The sequence below is a fragment of the Aureococcus anophagefferens genome (assembly GCF_000186865.1).
Source record: "Aureococcus anophagefferens unplaced genomic scaffold AURANscaffold_19, whole genome shotgun sequence".
NCBI lineage: Eukaryota > Pelagophyceae > Pelagomonadales > Pelagomonadaceae > Aureococcus > Aureococcus anophagefferens.
In genome coordinates, this window is record NW_008705579.1 from 457230 (window position 1) to 474482 (window position 17253).

The 17253-nt window shown below is 69.7% G+C and overlaps 7 protein-coding genes across 7 annotated transcripts; 5 read left to right on the forward strand and 2 right to left on the reverse strand.

Annotated features, from left to right (window-relative positions):
• Nucleotides 1-1277: 1277 nt before the first annotated feature.
• Nucleotides 1278-3104, forward strand: AURANDRAFT_30237 (hypothetical protein; the record flags this gene model as incomplete). Its single annotated transcript, XM_009041151.1, has 1 exon — nt 1278-3104. The coding sequence occupies one exon, from the start codon at nt 1278-1280 to the stop codon at nt 3102-3104; it is 1827 nt and encodes a 608-aa protein (XP_009039399.1).
• Nucleotides 3105-3130: 26 nt separating this feature from the next.
• On the reverse strand, nt 3131-3997 carry AURANDRAFT_3796 (hypothetical protein; the record flags this gene model as incomplete). The annotated part of the gene is made up of 1 exon (XM_009041100.1): nt 3131-3997. A coding segment is annotated over one exon (867 nt), but the record flags the coding sequence as incomplete, so codon positions are not given.
• A 395-nt stretch (nt 3998-4392) lies between these two features.
• Nucleotides 4393-4722, forward strand: AURANDRAFT_30177 (hypothetical protein; the record flags this gene model as incomplete). The annotated part of the gene is made up of 1 exon (XM_009041152.1): nt 4393-4722. A coding segment is annotated over one exon (330 nt), but the record flags the coding sequence as incomplete, so codon positions are not given.
• A 1921-nt stretch (nt 4723-6643) lies between these two features.
• AURANDRAFT_60228 (hypothetical protein) lies at nt 6644-7701 on the forward strand (the record flags this gene model as incomplete). The annotated part of the gene is made up of 3 exons (XM_009041153.1): nt 6644-6677; nt 6812-6896; nt 6962-7701. The coding sequence occupies 2 exons, from the start codon at nt 6819-6821 to the stop codon at nt 7652-7654; spliced, it is 771 nt and encodes a 256-aa protein (XP_009039401.1).
• A 343-nt stretch (nt 7702-8044) lies between these two features.
• On the forward strand, nt 8045-11368 carry AURANDRAFT_66087 (hypothetical protein; the record flags this gene model as incomplete). The annotated part of the gene is made up of 4 exons (XM_009041154.1): nt 8045-8175; nt 8263-8827; nt 8985-9478; nt 9679-11368. 4 exons carry the CDS (start codon nt 8045-8047, stop codon nt 11366-11368), a joined length of 2880 nt encoding a protein of 959 aa, XP_009039402.1.
• A 1730-nt stretch (nt 11369-13098) lies between these two features.
• Nucleotides 13099-14064, reverse strand: AURANDRAFT_3740 (hypothetical protein; the record flags this gene model as incomplete). The annotated part of the gene is made up of 1 exon (XM_009041099.1): nt 13099-14064. A coding segment is annotated over one exon (966 nt), but the record flags the coding sequence as incomplete, so codon positions are not given.
• Nucleotides 14065-15079: 1015 nt separating this feature from the next.
• Nucleotides 15080-16687, forward strand: AURANDRAFT_30097 (hypothetical protein; the record flags this gene model as incomplete). Its single annotated transcript, XM_009041155.1, has 1 exon — nt 15080-16687. A coding segment is annotated over one exon (1608 nt), but the record flags the coding sequence as incomplete, so codon positions are not given.
• Nucleotides 16688-17253: the final 566 nt, after the last annotated feature.

The following is a 17253-nucleotide window of genomic DNA, read 5'->3' on the forward strand; positions in this document are numbered from 1 at the left end:
CGCCGGCGCGCACCGGCCCACGCGGCCGTCGGGCGTGCGCAAGGGCGCGCGGCCCGGCGGCAAGGGCAAGAAGAAGCTGCGCCACGTCGCGAAGCGGCGGCGGAGCGGCTTGCCGCCGAACGCGGTGGTCATGCGGAACGTGAAGCGCGAGGTGCGGCTGCTCCGCGAGACCTTCGAGGCCATCGACGAGGACAACAACCAGGAGATCGACATCAACGAGTTCCTGAAGACGCACGCGATCCCCGCGGGCGGCGGCCCGAAGCCCGTGCGCAACCGGCGCGGGTCCATGGACGACCCCGAACAGGCCCAGGGCAACTTTAGCGCGGAGCAGTCGGAGTGCGGCCGCTTCAACACGATCAACGTCCAGCCCGCGCGCAAGGTCATCCCGCCGACGATCCTGAAGATGTTCATGCAGATGGACGAGGACGGCGACGGCAAGATCACGTGGGTCGAGATTCTGCGCGTCATGTTCGCGTCCTACGGCAAGGCCGTCGTCGACGAGATCATCTCCTGGCCCATCGACGAGTACAAGAAGCTGCCGCGGGCCAACGTCGAGGAGGCGACGCCCGTCCACATCGACGTGTCCCACGAGTCGGACCTGAAGCAGCTCTTCGAGGTCTACGACGGGGCAGGACAAGAGAGCGAAATTCCCAACTTCAAAGGCTCATATCTCGGCCGGTTTCCACTCGTTTCGGCTGATTTTTGGACGAGCGATCATCTCTCGGAACGGTCTCGCAGCGTGAATGCTTTTTCCGGAACGCGCGCGCGCGGAACACTCACGTTGAAGCGACGTTGAATCACCCTTGTGCTGCCCAGGTCTACGACAAGCGCGGCCGCGGCGACATCCCCATCTTCTACCTCGCGAAGCGCATGTCGGAGCTCCACGACCTCGACGAGGCCGACCTGCTCCACATCTTCGAGACCGCGGGCCAGGAGCCCCGGGACCTCGTCGACGCGGACACGTACGTCGAGCTCATCAAGTTCCTCCTCGCGGGCGACTCGTCGATGACGTCCGTCATCGACCTCCTCAAATTGCAGAGCTAACGGGCCGGGGTTGGTTTTTGGGAAGGGGGGTCGGGGGGCTCGTGTCGGGCCGTGGCGGGCGTCGACGGCCGACGCCGACGACGCGCTTGCCGACGTCGACGCCGCGGCCGTCGGACGACGACGCCGTCCAATCAGCGTTCACGCCGCTCGCTCGAGATCGAGCTCGGAGCTCGTTGCTCGAGCAGTCGAGGGCCAGGAAATCTCGCCTCTCGCGCCGTCGCGCTCCCTGCACGATGGCCGTGTTCCTGAGCAACGACGCCTTGGTGGGCCGCTTGGTGCCCGGCCCGACGATGGAGCGCGGCCACGCGCTGAACCTCTACGCGCATCCCAAGGAGCCCAAGCTCGTCTACTGCTTCGGCAAGTACGTCGTCGCGCGAAATTTGAACGACAGCGGCGACAACTTCGTCTACCGCGGCCACAAGTACGACGTCGGCGCCGCGGCGTTCAGCCCCAACGGCTACTGGGTCGCGTCGGGCGACGCGGGCGGCTTCCTCCGCGTCTGGAGCTGGGACAACCCGGAGCACGTCCTCAAGGTCGAGGTCCAGGTCTTCGCCGGCGCCATCAAGGACCTGCAGTGGGACGGCGAGTCGAAGAAGATCGTCGTCGTCGGCGACGGCAAGGGCGTCGTCGCCAAGTGCGTCATGTGGGACACGGGCAACGCGGCGGGCGAGATGGTCGGCCACAGCAAGAAGGCCATCACGTGCGCGTACCGCCAGGCGCGGCCCTTCCGCATCATGACGGGCTCCGAGGACTTCAAGTGCGCCTTCTACAAGGGCCCGCCCTTCAAGCTCGACCACACGTGCGCGGAGCACAAGAACTACGTCAACAAGGTCGCCTATTCGCCGTCCGGCGATTTCGTCGCGTCCGTGGGCAGCGACAAGAAGATCGTCCTCTACGACGGCAAGGAGGGGACCGTCGCCGGCGAGCTCAAGGGCGACGGCAAGGCGCACCCGCAGGGGTCCGTCTACTCGTGCGCGTGGGCGCCCGACTCGTCGAAATTGCTGACGGCGTCCGCGGACAAGGCGCTCCACCTCTGGGACGTCGGGGCCAAGAGCCTCGTGGCGACCAAGGCCATGGGCGCGGACGTCGCGGACATGCAGATGGCCGCCGTCTGGGTCCACGGCCAGGCCATGTCCGTGTCGCTGTCGGGCGACGTGAACTACCTCGACGAGGCGCTGAACGTCACCAAGGTCGTCCAGGCGCCCCAGGCGCCCGTGAGCGCCATGGCCGTCGTCGGGTCCACGATCGTCGCCGGCTGCAACGACGGCACGGTGTTCAAATCGACGGACGCGAAGAGCTGGACGAAGCTGGACGGCGCCGTCCCGCGGTCGCACGTCCGGGCCGCGCACGGGGGCAAGGTCACGGCCGTCGCGGCCTTCGGCGGCGGCTTCGCGACGGCGGGCTTCGACGACACCGTGCGCTTCTGCGACGGCGCCGCCTACGACGCCGAGGTCAAGGTCGACGGCCAGCCCAAGGGCCTCGCGGCGCTCGGCGGCGACAACGTCGCCGTGGCGACGACGAAGGGCCTCGCGATCGTGTCCAAGGGCGCGACCTTCGCGGGCGTCGTCAAGTTCGAGGCCGTGGCCTGGGACGCGACGGCGTTGGCCGCGGCGCCCGACGGGTCCAAGTTCGCCGTCGGCGCCAAGGACGGCGCGATCCGCGTCTTCGACGCGTCGCTCGCGGAAGTCGCGGCGCTGCCGCCCCAGCGCGGCGAGATCACGTCCCTCGCCTGGTCGCCCGACGGGTCCAAGCTCGCCGCCGGCGACGCGGACCGCGAGATCAAGGTCTACGACGCGTCCGCGGGATTCGCCGTCGTCGTCCAGAACCTCTGGCGGTTCCACACCGCGCGCGTGACCGCGCTCGCGTGGTCGCCCGACTCCATGTTCCTCGCGTCGTCGAGCAACGACGAGTCCATCTTCTACTGGTCCCTCGCGAACCCGCAGAAGAGCGCCCACAAGTACGACTTCACGCACAAGGACGGCACGACGGCGCTCGCGTTCCTCGGAGGGAACGTCGTCTCCGCGGGCAACGACGCGTGCGTCTGCCTCTGGACCGTCTAGGGAGACCATTAAGACGCGCCGCTATCGAGGAGGTCCTTGACGTACTCGAAGGTCGCGAAGGAGATCCCGACGGACGGCGCGGCCTTGGCGTAGTTCGGCCCGAGGCCCCGGTACAGGTTCAACGGCATCGTCCAGTCGCGCGTGATCGCCCGGAGCGTGCCCGCCATCGTCGTCTCCAGCGTGCCGCCGCCGCGCACCTTCAACGTCGCGACCTGCAGGTTGCGGCGCACGGTGTCGAAGGGGAAGGCCACGGTCATGCCGCAGACGCCCGCGGCCGCGCCGCACGCGACCTTTGTGAGGGGGTGGACCTCGCCCCGGTCGTCGAGGCCGACGCCGCGCTCCCGGCATCGCCGCTTCAGGATGTCGAAGATGGCGAAGTCGATGCCGATGTAGGGGATGATGCCGCAGAGCGACGGCAGCAGGCCTCGAAACAACCCGCGGACGCCCTCGGCGCGCGCGAGGTTCGCCATGTTCCGCAGCAGGCCGTTGTCGACCTCGCCCCGGAAGTCCACCGTGCGCCGCGCGCGCATGAGGTCGATGGGGTAGGTGCACGTCGTCGACGTCGCGCCGGCGAGGCCGCCGGCGACCATCAATTGCCACGCGCGGAGCGGCTCGCCGTCGTCGCCGAACAACGTCCGCTTGTAGAGCGCGTACGTCGCGAACTGGATGGCGCTGCTGGGCACGACGCGCACGCAGTTGAGGCCGTTGCCCCGCCAGAGGCCGCGCACGCCGTCCTTGACGACGAGGTCGCCGAGCGACCGCAGGATGCCGCTGTGCCGCACGGGCCGGCCCCCGGCCGAGATGCCCTGGACCTGAAACAAGATCTTCAGGCGCTCCAAGGGAGCCACGGCCGTGCGGCTGCAGGCGCCGGCGACGCCGCCGGCGGCCAGCGTGCTCAGCCAGCGCTCCTCCGTCGCCGCCGGCGTCGTCTCGTTGGTGGTATCGGCGTCGCCGTCGTCGTCGACGTACTCGAGGACCTCGACGCCGGCGAGCTTCGGATCGAAGGCGAGGCGCGTGTCGCGGCGTCTCGCGATGGACAGTTCGGGCGAGTGGACGTCCGGCGGCCGCGACTCCGGCTCGCGCCGCCGTCGTCGTCGCTGTTCATCGTGGTCTGGATCTACCATTTGCTTTGATCTCAGGGATTAGCCATCCAGACGACCATCGCTTGCCCGGGCGGTGGATCCGGTTTTTGGTGAAGTCCTCGTTGCCGCTCACAAAGGCGATCGATGGCCGAGTTGTCTCCGTCAGAGTCTCTGCAACCGGCGACGCGAGCGACGGGCCGCAGGTGATGTCGCACTTCCCGGCCCCCGCGGCGCCCCGGCGCACGCCCTGCAACATCATCACGGGCCCGCTGGGCGCGGGCAAGTCGAGCGCCATCGTCAACCTCCTGGCCAACCACAGCGACGGCAACTGGGCCGTGCTCGTCAACGAGATCGGCGACGTGGGCATCGACGGCGCCATCGCCAAGTCGTCCGGCGCCGACGGGTCGGCCATGGTCGCGGAGATCGCCGGCGGCTGCATCTGCTGCGCGAACGGCGTCGCCGCCACGGTCACGATCACGCGGCTCCTGCGGCGGAAGCCGAGCCGCCTGCTCATCGAGCCGAGCGGCCTGGGCCACATCGACGAGCTCGCGGAGGTGCTCTGCAAGGCGCCGCTGAGCAACGCCCTGGAGCTGCGCGGTTTGATCTGCATCATCGCCTGCGACCGCCACGCGCGTCTGTGGGAGGCGGGCGAGAACTACCGCGACATGGTCCACGCGTCCGACGTCTTGGTGTTGAACCGCCGCGACGTCGACGAGGCGAAGACCGTCGACGTGGAGCACTGGGCGCGCGAGCTCTACCCGCCGAAGGCGGTGCGCGCGGGGACCCGCGGCGCGTTCGCGCCCGATTTGCTCGAGGTGAAGCGCTTGGAGCCGCTGCCGGACCACGACGACTGCGACGAGGACGAGAACCGCGCGGGCAGCCGGTCGACGTGGACCCACGTCGACGGCGTCGTGCGCACCGTGGCGGCGCGCGACGGCCACGCGTTCGTCGGCCTTCGGTGGCCGAAGAATTCTCGGCCCTTCGACGACGCGGCGCTCGCCGCGGCGTGCGCGGCGACCGTCGCGCTGCCGGGCCTCGAGCGCTTCAAGGGCGTCTTCTACGTCAAGACGCGCGGCTGGGTCCTCGTGCAGTGGGTCCGCGGCGACGCCGCGGGCACGTCGGAGCCCATCTCGCGGTCCGCGGACGCGCGGCTCCAGACCATCTTCGCGGGGCCGCCCCTCCCGCCCGCCGCCGTCGCCGCCCTCGAGCAGCGCTTCTTCGCGGCGCAACTAACCGCCTAGGTCAGTTTGACGTATTTCCGTGACTCCCACGGTCCGCCGCTAGGTTACTTCGACGATCGCGTCGTCGCCGCGGTAGAGCGCCGCGGCCGCGTCGTAGGCGCGCGTGAAGTCGGCCCGCGAGACGTCGTAGCCGCGGAGGAGCGGGGCGAGCGCGCGGTACGCGTAGCCCTCGTCGATCGTGAGGCGGTCGAAGGACAGGTAGACGTGGGGGATCTCGTAGTCGAGCAGGTACGTGTGCAGGTGGACCATGTCGTCCGCGTCGATCTTCTCCTGGCGCTCGCGCGCGACGTCGGCGGCCTCGTCGCCGTACGACGCGGGGAAGTAGGCCGCGTAGAACTTCGTGTAGAGCCCGCCGCCCGCGGCGCCGCGGACCGCGCGGCTCTTCGACACCGCGCCGAGGTCGCGCAGCGGCACGATGACGAAGCTCAGCGTCGACGCGAGGTACGGCCACGTGAGGTGCTCCTGCGCGCCGACGCGCAGGTCCTTGCGGATGATGAACCACATGCTCTTCAAAATGCGCGCCGCGCTGCGGAAGGGCCGCTCGAAGGACTCGCCCGCGGCCTCGCCCGCGTCGAAGCCCGTGTCGAGGCCGAGGAGCGCGAAGATGCGCATGAGAAACGTCGTCGCTGCGCGGCCCGTGCCTACCGAGGGTTGCTTCTCGTTTCCCGGCGAGCGTCGCGCGAAACAGCGCGCCCGTCGCTCGACGCCGGGCCTTTACCGGTCACGAGCACCTTGCAGCGTTTCGGCGCCGCGGCGCCGAGGTGGACCGTGCCCGCGCAGGCCGGCTCCTCGCCGCCGATCGAGAGGCACGTCGCGCGCCGCGCCGCGAAGGCCTTGCGCAGCTTGTTCGTGAAGCAGTCCTTGAACGGCGCGCTCGCGCCGTCGCAGTCCGCCGCGACGCTGCCGTAGAACTTCAGCAGCGCGCCCTCGTCGTAGTGGTCGACGACGCGGTCCAGCACGTTGCGGACGATGGACGCCAGCTCGTCGTCGTCGGCGCCGTCGTCGAAGACGGCCTCGTGGCGCACGCCGTCAAAGTCCAAGCGGAAGTTGCACGGGGCGGCGGCCGCGACGGCGACGAGCAGCGCGACGCGGCAGATCATTGCCGCGGCGGCGCATCGGGCTGCGACGAGCACGACAAGCAGGATGCCTCGACCATCGTGGGCTGCCGCGCGCGAAGCGCTCGCGAGCCGCGCGCGATTTCTCCGGCAGGGTGGACGAGCTCGCGGTCAATCGGACGCGCGCGCGACCAGGTGAGCAACTGCGCCGCGCGACTGTTTCGCGCACTTCCTGCGGCCGGGGCGGCTCGCGCAAGACCGCGCGCGAAACGACGGGGGGCCGCGCCGCGCCGACGCGCGCCGCCGTCGGCGAGCGCGAGCGCTTTTAGGTAGACCATGGCGCGCCGCTACGACCGGAACGTGACGACCTTCTCGCCCGAGGGGCGGCTGCACCAGGTCGAGTACGCCGTCGAGGTGCGGCCCCCGGCGTTCTTTCCTCGGCCGCTCCCGCGGCGCGCGGCGACCGCGCGTTTCCGCAGGCGATCAACAACGCGGGCACGGCCGTGGGCCTGCTGGCGACGGACGGCGTCGTCATGGCCGGCGAGAAGCAGAAGGTGACGAAGCTCCTCGAGCCGCCGAAGAGCAGCGAGAAGATCTACAAGCTCGACGACCACGTCGCGTGCGTCGTCGCGGGGCTGACGGCCGACGCGAACATCCTCATCAACGAGGCGCGCGTCGCGAGCCAGCGCTACACCTACCAGTACGGCGAGGCCATCCCCGTGGAGCAGCTCGTGGAGAAGGTCTGCAACCACAAGCAGCTCTACACGCAGTACGGCGGCCAGCGGCCCTTCGGCGTGAAATTCCTCTTCGCGGGCTACGACGACCACTTCGGCTACCAGCTCTACCTCAGCGACCCGAGCGGCAACTACAGCGGCTGGAAGGCGACGTGCATGGGCCAGAACGCCAACTCGGGCCAGTCCCTGTTGAAAAACGAGTACGACGAGACCATGGACGCCGCCGCGTGCGTCAAGCTGAGCCTCAAGGTCCTCAACAAGACCATGGAGTCCCTCAGCGCCGAGTCCATCGACCTCTTCGCCCTGAAGCGCAAGGACGACGGCTCCCTCGTCCACACGGTCTACCCCCACGACGTCGTCACCAAGCTCCTCGACGAGGTCAAGGCCGAGCAGGAGGCCGCGGACGCCGAGAAGGAGAAGCTCGCCGTGTCGTCCTAGGGGGCGGAGGAGGGCCCGTTCGCCTATAAAGGACCGCCTTCTCTCGGAGCGTGCACGTCTCCTGCGGTCTTTTCCGAGTCGCGCCGGCGCGGCCGCGGCGGTGACGCGCGCGTTGAGCGCGCGCGCGTCAGCCGTCTAGGGAACACCGCGCGGGTTGTTGCGCGGTCGCTGCGAGGGCGGCGAGGTTCTACAATACTCGAGACAGGAAGCCTTCGACGGCTTGTCCATTAGTTCAACATCGACCTTCGCCAAAAGGAAAGATCATCTGCCACAATTTTAAATGAATCTCACGCAGCCCTGGAAGCGACACGCCGCCCTGTGCTTGGTTGGGAACGCAGGACTGTTGGCGGGCGCGGCCGCGGGGGCCGCGGGGGGCTCCCGGCCGACGCCATGGCGCCCCAGAGCCCGGAGGAGGAGAAGTACGACCTCATCAACCTGAAGACGCGCGTGCTCGAGGACGCGGGCACGTCCATGCCCGACTTCGAGAAGGTCTACTGCATCCCCGAGGGGGACGACTGGGAGTTCGAGAACGTGCTCGGCCGCTTCTCGCGCGTCTCCGGCGCGAAGCGACACGCGCGACCCGGACCCCGACGCGCGCGACCCCGCAGGCGCGCGCGGCGCGGCGACGCGAAGACGGCGTACGCGTTCCTCAAGGCGGACTACGACTGGCGCGTGGAGCACGGCGTCGCGGCGCTGCGGACCCAGTCGCCGGCGGAGGTGCTGGGCTGCGACCCGCGCGTGTTGTCCCAGTACTACGAGCGGCGGCTCCTGGGCGTCGACGCGCACGGGCGGTTGTGTTTGTACCAGGGCTACAAGAACATGCTCGCGCGCGAGCTCAAGAAGCACGTGCCCCTCGAGAAGGTGACGCGCTTCCACATCTGGGAGCAGGAGCGCGCGGCGGCGATCATCGACGAGCTCGTGCGGACGCGGCGGCGCCGCGGCGGCCGCGGGCCGCCGATCCAGCCGAAGATGGCCGTCATGCTCGACGTCTCGGACATGACGATCTCGCGCCACGTCAACTCCGACTTCCTCTACGTGGTCAAGACGCTGGCGAACTACGACCAGAACCACTTCCCCGAGCGCATGGGCACGACCTTCATCATGAACGCGCCGTCCGTCTTCGGCATGGTCTGGCGCATCGCGACGCCCGGGGCGGGAAACGGGTGGTTTGAGGTCGCTTCGACGTGAGTGTGCCGCGCGCGCGCGCGCCAGGAAATGTGTCGACGCGTCGAGACCGCTCCGAGAGATGATCGCTCGTTCAAAAATCAGCCGAAACGATGGGAAAATGGCCGAGAGAGGAGCCGACATGTCGCACGCTTGTCCCGCCCAGGTCAAGCCGTGGCTCGACGCGCACACGGTGAAGAAGATCCACATCGTCACGGACAAGGAGGACTGGCGCACCATCGTCGCCGCGAAGCTCGGCGACCCCATCATGCAGAATTTAGCCGACGAGGTCCAGCTCGACGAGGCCGTCAACGACCCGGCGGACGACCTGAACCACTCCGTCAAGGACGTCGCGGCGGCGCTGCTGGAACGTCTGGGCGGCGCCGAGGAGGTCAAGGAGGAGGACGACGCGCCGCCGTCGACGCCCAAGGGCCAGATCCGCCCGAGCTACGCGGACTCGTCGTTCGTGACCGTCGAGCGCGGCGACGACGACAGCGACGACGACCACTTTCTGGACGCGCGGAGCCCGAAGCTCACGTCCAAGGAGGCGAAGAAGGAGCTGCTCCTCCTCGACTCGCTGGCGTCGGGGCGGTCCGCGGGCGACCTGGCGAAGGCGCTCCAGCGCCTCGTCGTCGTGCAGATGGGCGCGACGATCGCGCTGTGCTGCCCAGGGCAGCAAAAGGGTGATTCAACGTCGCTTCAACGTGAGTGTTCCGCGCGCGCGCGTTCCGGAAAAAGCATCCATGCTTCGAGACCGTTCCGAGAGATGATCGCTCGTCCAAAAATCAGCCGAAACGAGCGGAAAACGACCGAGATAGGAGCCTTTGAAGTTGGGAATTTCGCACCCGTTTGCTGCCCAGGTGCTGCCTGAGCCTGCTCGCGCTGCTGGACACGAACATCGCCTGGGACCCCCACGTGCCCGCCGTCGGGTTGCTCCTCGCGGCGATGACCGTGCCCTTCGGGGCCATCGGCTACTCGGGCGCGGCGCGGCGGAACCCGGGCGTGCTCAGCGTCCACCTCGCGTGCATGTCCGCGCTGAGCGGCGCCTTCCTGATTCTGGCCGTGGCGAGCCTCGAGGTCGCCGTCGGCGCGTCGGACGGCTACTTCTTCTCGCGGGCCGCGCGCGCGTCCGTGCGCCAGCACAACCTCGCCGTCGGCGTCGCGTCCGTGGGGCAGCTCGTCGTGGGGCTGCCCCAGTGCGTCGCGTCGCTGCTGCTGCGGCGGCGGCTGAGCGCGCTGCTGACGCGGCGCGGCGCGTCCGACGACGTCGCGGACCGGCGCTTCGCGCTGAAGACGTGCTCCGTCGTGCTCTGCCTGTTGGGCCTCGTCGGTTTGTCGTACTCGTCGGCCGTCGTGTCGTACTTCGTGCGCCAGCACCTCGGCGCCGCGGCCTTCGCGCCCTACATGCTGCTGGAGGGGTCCATCATGCTCCTCGTCGTGGCGGCCTTCAGCCGCTGGTGCTCCGCGGAGGCGATGATGAACGTCGACGTCATCCGCTGGTACTGCGCGCTCGCGCGGACGACGGCGGCCTACTTCTGCGTCGCCTTCGCCGTCGCCGTCGTGACCCTGCTGTCCATCGGCGCCAAGGCGACGCGCGGCGGCCGCGAGCGCACGTCCGTGACCGCCAAGGCCACGGGCCTGCTCCTGCTGCTCGCGACGTTCGACGCTTTGATCGCGTCGACGCTCCTCGTGTCCGTGCGCGCGGCGCAGACGCTGCTCATCGCCCGGGAGCTCATGGCCGCGGAGAAGATGATGGCGCGCCGGGGCCGGCCGCGGTCGTCGAGCGCGGAGAAGAAGCGGCCGAACTCGCCGCTGCGCGCCGCGCTGCGCCTCGTCGCGTCGCCGTCGCTCATGTCCGACGCGGACGACGTCATCCCCGACGACGCGGACGAGGAGGCCGTCGCGACGGCGCGCTTCGAGGACGAGGACGAGGACGATCTCGAGCAGGTGCCCCTGACGGACTACGAGCGCGGCGCGATCTGCTGGGCGCTCTTCACGGGCCTCGTGCACATCTTCATGGACGGCACGTTCGCCATCTTCAGCCACCTCGTGCGCTTCACCAACGACCGGGGCCGGCTCCAGCGGCCCTGGTTCGTCGAGCTCTGGCACCTCTGGGGCAAGGTCGACGCGCGCTACCGCCGGTCCGACTCGTTCATCGTCGTCCAGGTCGGCGCGATGGCGCTCGTCGCGGGGCCCGCGTGCCTCGTCTTCGCCTGGGCGACCTTCGAGCGCAAGGTCTACCGCCACGCGCTGGGCATTTTGATCGCGACGGCCCAGGTCTGGACGCTGGTCCTCTACGTGGCGACGGAGGCGCACGCGGGCTTCCAGGACTGCGCGCCGCGCGACGACTTTTTATTCTTCTGGGTGCTCTTCATCCTCACGTCCATCATCCGCTTCCTCCTGCCCCTGCCCGTGCTCGCCGGGTCCATCAAGGGCATGCTCCGGGACGCCGAGTTCCACCGGCGCTGGCACCTCCAGTACCGGAAGCTGTCCACGTCGGAGCGGAAGCGCGCGCTCGAGATGGAGCCCGCGCTCGACGACCCGCTCTGAGGAGCTCTTTTTTAATAACGGGCGAGGTGCGTGCTTAGTTCGCGGTCGGGCGGGCGGTCGAGGGCAGCGGGACGGCGGTCGGGGCCGCGGACGGGGCGGTCGGGGTCTTGGACGGCGCGGCGGTCGGCGCGGCGGCGGTCGGCGCGGCGGTTTTCTTCGCGGCGCGCTCCGCGCGCTCGCGGCGGTTCCGCGCGGAGGGCGGCTCCGCGTCGAGGGCGCCGAAGTGCGTGAGGAGGACGGCGATCTTGTTCATGAGGCCGTTGGCCCAGCCGTTGAGGATGCAGAAGTTGCAGTTGAACTCCTCGTGGTGCTTCTGGTGCGCGTCCGGGTGTAAAATCACGCGCCAGTCCTGGAGCTTCTCCAGCAGGGGATAGTCCTTCAGCAGCCCGCGGTTGCGCGCGTGGGCGAGGAAGTGGGTCTGCTGGCTCGGCAGGCCCACGATCAGCGCCGTGAGCCAGACCCGGCTCGTGGCCTCGGGCGCGTAGCCGTAGTGATAAGCTAAGAAGAACAGCGGCCAGACGACGCGGACGTACCAGAAGAGCTGCATGAAGAGCTCGAGCTGCGAATCGCTCGACGGGAACACGGCCTCGTGGTGGCTGTGGAAGTTCCACAGGTATTGGTCGTGCTCGTCGGCCTCCGTGAAGAGCGCCGTCTCCTCGAAGGCCTTGACGCCGTCGACGGTAGTTTCCACGTGGAGCCGCAGGGCGTCGTTATTCACGGTCTGGAAGTCGAGGAGCATGTGGATGAGGCCCGTCACGAAGTCGGCGACGTAGAGGGCCAGCAGGAACTCCACGACCGTGCGCGTGCAGAGGTAGGCGTAGCCGTCGCCGCCCCCCGTGAGGCCCCCGCCGATGACGGCGCCCGCCGTCTCGATGACGACGCATGCGATCGCGAAGCCCGTGACGCCCGTCAGCCCCAGCTTCACCGTCGTCTCCACCGAGCCCCACATTCAGCAAGGGCAGCCCATTTCTTGCTGATGGGCGGACCAGCTGCAACCGTGCCGAGCCAGCGCGCTCTTCGGTGTGTGAGGCAACATTGACTTCAATCTCTCGAAGCTGCACTTCAGATCTGCTGCTTGCTCTGCATGCGCTAAGAGAGCGCACAAACCAGCTGCAGCGTCACCGCATGCTGCAGCAGCGCTGCCAGACGCGTTCCGCAATTCGAGCCGTGCGTGCATGCGGTCTCCTGCTAATCGCTGCGGCTTTCAGAGCTCCTGCGTTGCGAGCGCGGCCAATACTCCTGCAAAGGCATCGCGTCGCGCGGTTCGCGGGCGACGCGCCGCCGCCGCCGCCCGCGCTCCTCCCGGTGTTCCTGCAGCGGCGCTGGCGGCGCGCGCTCGGCTGCGAGGTCTGCGGCGACGCGCGCGCGGTGCCGTGCCCGAGCTGCGACGGCGCGGGCGGCTACGAAGCCGCGGGCGGCGTCGCCGTCGCCTGCCCGAGCTGCCGGTCCACGGGCCGCGTCGTCTGCCGCGCCTGCTTCGTCGGCGACGGCTACGACATCGACAAGATCCGGAGGGATATGGGCTACCCGGACTAGAACGCGGAGGAGACCCGGATTAAGTATGCTCGACGGGGGCGGGGACTTTTTCGCGCGCCGGGCTCTCACCGGCTCGCGACGGCGACCTTGGGCGGCGCGGCGAGGGACCGGAGCGCCCCGGAGTCGGCGAGCGCGGCGGAGCCCGGGCCGCAGAGCTCCTTGTAGAGCTCGAGCGCGTGGAGGCAGTCGCCGACGGAGACGTCGTTGAAGACGCCCGCGGTGCCGACGCCCGTCGGGAGCGGCAGCCGGATGCCCATGGAGAGCTGGAAGCGCTCGTGGTAGGCGTGCTCGACGAAGTCCGGCGTCATCATGTCGTGCCAGATCGGGCAGCCGAACGCGTCGAGCGCGCGGAGGATCCGGAGCATCTCGTCGCGCTCGACGAGGCCCAGCGTGTGCGCGAGCACGGTCATGTAGGCCATGTCGACGTTGACGGCCTCGCCGTGCGTGAGCTCGACGTCCGTGCCGAGGGCGTGCATCTCGAGCTCCTGGCCGAACGCGTGCCCGAAGTCGACGAGGCGGTCGAGCGACGACTCCCACAAATTCGGCGCGAGCTCCTCGAGCATGGTCGCGATGGAGAGCTGGAGCACCTCCCCGGGCACGGCGTCGTCGCCCTGGAAGCGCGTCGCCACGAGGCGGCCCGCGTGGGCCTCGAGCAACTCGAAGAGCCGCGGCGACTTCATCAACGCCATCTTCATCATCTCCGACACGCCCGACGCGACGGCCCGCGGCTCCTCCGTCGCGAGGAAGGCCCGGTCGAGGAGCGCGGCGACGGGCGGCACGTAGGCGCCGAGGCGGTTCTTCGAGCCCATGAAGTTGACGCCCGATTTCGCGCCGATGGACGCGTCGACGTAGGACAGCGTCGTCGTCGGCACGCGGACGTAGGGCGACTTGCGGCGGAAGAGGGACGCGGCGAGGCCGATGACGTCGAGGCAGACGCCGCCGCCGATGCCGATGACCGGCGACCCGCGCCGCGGCATGTCGAATTTCTTCATCGCCTCGCAGACCTTGAGCACGAGGTCCATGGACTTCTCCTCCTCGACCATGGGCAGGCGCAGCACCGTGTAGTCGACGCCCCGGGCCTCCATGTAGTCCACGACGCCGGACCCGTAGAGGTCGTCGACGGTCTCGTCGATGACGACGAGGCGCCGCTGCGCCGTCCGCGCGGCCGCCGCGCGCTCGGGGCTGCCCGCGGCGAGGTGGCCGAAGAGCAGGTTGTCGTTGGCCGGGTCGAGGAGGCCCGGCGCCTCGACGACGGCGTAGTCGAAGGTCACGTGGCTGCGCACGCTCCAGGCCTTGGCCGCGCCGCCCGCGTCCGCCGCGTCGATGCGCGCGGGCGACAGCCGCGCGTCGGAGTGGAGGGCCCGGTCGCCGTCGGCGATGGTCGTCCACGTGTCGCCGACGAGGGCGAGGTTGCCGGGCTTGGGACCCGCGGGCGCCGGCGGCAGGGGCAGGATGTTGTGCTTCGCGGCGCGCACCTCGGCGACGTCGGAGGCGAGCACGTCGCGCTGCGACGGCGGCCGCTGGCTCCGCGCGCCGCCGGGCTGGAGGGCGGCGTGCGGCGCGAGCTGCAGGGCCAGGAGCGCGCACGCGAGGATCGACGACATGGTGCGCTGGCTGGGGTGCGTATAGGGGTCAGGGTGTTTGGTTTCCCGCGGGGCTGCCTGAAGTTTATAGCTCAGAGCTGCCCGAAGAAGAGAAGGGGTACGCCAGAGATATATTTGAGATGAAGCGGACAAGTCAGCGCGGCTGAAGTTTGGGCGTAGTCAACTTCAGCGGCGAAGAGTGAAGTGAAGACATCTGAGTGGCAGCCCGCGATTTGAGGTGGCCGGCGCGTACGTAAAGTCCGAACAAAAGCATTCCCAAGCAGCACCACCCCGTCCAGTCAGCGACCACCATGTGCGAGGGCCCCACCGTCGTCAAGGAGCAGCACCGCGCCAAGGAGCAAGCCTCGAGCATCTTCGGCATCCGCGCCGCCGAGACCGTCGCGCGCGCCGCGCTGCCCGAGACCCTCGCGGAGATCGAGGCGCCCGTGCCGGACACGCCCAGCGAGCGCCTCGCGGCGCTCATCGACGAGGTGCGCCTCCCGCCTCGCGCCCCGCGCGCGCCGCCGCGCCGCGCGCGCGCCGCCGCCTCCTCCGCGCGCGCGCCGACGCGCGGCGCTCGCAGGCCGGCGCGCTCGTCCACGGCCAGGAGGAGTACCTGCTCAAGTGCACGTCGCCGCCGTCGGCGGCCGCCGCGGCCCTCGAGGCGAAGACGCGGGCCGCGGACTGGAAGGCCCACCACGCCGCGGGCGAGACCAAGTTCCTCTTCAGCGACTGTTGGACGACGGACGTCGTGGAGGCGAAGACGCTCGCCATGTTCGCGGCCATGCTCAAGGCGCGGCGCGTCCTCGAGATCGGCATGTTCACGGGCTACGGCGCTTTGACCATCGCCGAGGCGCTCCCCGCCGACGGCGAGATGATCACCTTCGAGATCGACCCGTTCCTCGAGCGCTTCGCGCGGCCCGTCTTCGACGCCTCGCCCCACGGCTCGAAGATCGACGTCAAGATCGGCGACGCGCTGGCGAACCTGAAGGCCTGGCCCGCGGACAAGAAGTTCGACATGGTCTTCGTCGACGCGGACAAGGGCTCCTACCAGGCCTACTACGACACCGTGCTGGACCGGGGCCTCCTCGCGCCGGGCGGCGTCGTCGTCGTCGACAACGTGCTCTTCAAGGGCGCGCCCTACGTCGGGCCGTCCAAGTTCGACAACCGGTCCTGGAACGACGGCGGCGCCGCCGTCGCGGCCTTCAACGACCACGTCGCCGCGGACGACCGCGTCGAGCAGGTCATGCTGCCCATCCGCGACGGCATCACGATCATCCGCCTCAAGGACCAGCCGGCGCTCGCGCCCGTCGCCGCCGCCGCCGCGCCCGTCGTCGCCCAGGCGCCCGAACCCGTCGTCGTCGCGCCGCCGGCGCCGCCCGCGGTCGAAGTCGCGTCCGACGCGGTCGTGTCGGGCGTCGGCAACAAGCCCATCCTCGACCGCATGCGCCTCGACGGCAAGGCGGCGCTCGTCACGGGCGCGGGCCAGGGCATCGGCCGCGCCTTCGCCCACGCGTTGGCCGAGGCCGGCGCGGCGGTCTGCGTCGCGGACCTCGACTTGGACCGCGCGAAGGCCGTCGCCGCGGAGCTCGAGGCCAAGGGCGCGCGCGCGTACGCGCACAAGGCCGACTGCGGCGACCCGGCGGCGATCGCGTGCATGGTCGACACGGTCGTCGAGAAGTTCGGCGCCATCGACATCGCCGTGAACAACGCGGGCGTCAACAAGAACTCCGCGGCCGAGGACACGCCGCTCGCGGACTGGGACCTGACGTTCAACCTAAACACGCGCGGCGTCTTCCTCTGCTGCCAGGCCGAGGCGAAGCACATGCTCGCCAAGGGCTGCGGCAAGATCATCAACACGGCGTCCATGGCGTCGCTCCTCGTGCCCCACCCGCAGAAGCAGGCGGCCTACAACTGCTCCAAGGCCGCCGTCGTCAAGCTCACGCAGAGCCTCGCGTGCGAGTGGGCCGGCCGGGGCCTCAACGTCAACTGCGTGAGCCCGGGCATCGTCGACACGCCCCTCATCTGGGACAACCCGGCCCTCAACAAGCTCGCGGACCAGTGGCTCGCGCAGATCCCCGCGAACCGGCTGGCGCAGGTCACGGACCTCCAGGCCGCCGTCGTCTACCTCGCCTCCGAGGCCTCGGACTACATGGTCGGCCACAACCTCGTCATCGAGGGCGGCCAGTCCCTCTGGTAGAGCGCGCGCAGCCTCCCTCTGTTCCTAACGCGCTTACGATTCGAAACTCATAGAAAAATTACGACGACCCGACGTCGTAGACGCGGACCTTCAGGCCCCGGACGGACCGCTCGAAGGCGCACTTCCAGCCCCGGAGCTCGAAGCCGACGCAGACGACGACGCCGCGCTCCAGCTCCGCCTCGAGCGTCGCCAGGAGCTTCGCGCAGCCCTCCCGGAACAGGTACGCGACGACGACGTCGCCGGCCGCCAGGAGCGGCGCGCCGTCGAAGAAGTCGCGCCGCTCGAGCGTCGCCCGGCCCGCGAGGCCCCGGCGCGCGAGCGCGTCGCGGCCTTTAACCAACAAAGCCTCGTCGAGGTCGTAGCCGACGCCGACGCAGTCGTAATGTTCGCACGCGGCGACGAGCCACCGCGCGTCGCCGCAGCCGAGGTCGACGACGCGCCTCGGCGCCATCGACCCGTCCTTGGTCAGCGTGCCCCGCGCGGCGAGGGCGGCCAAGATGTCGCGCACGAGCTCGGGCGGCGACGGCGAGATGGGCGCGACGAGCGCCGCGTCGCCGGCGGCGGCC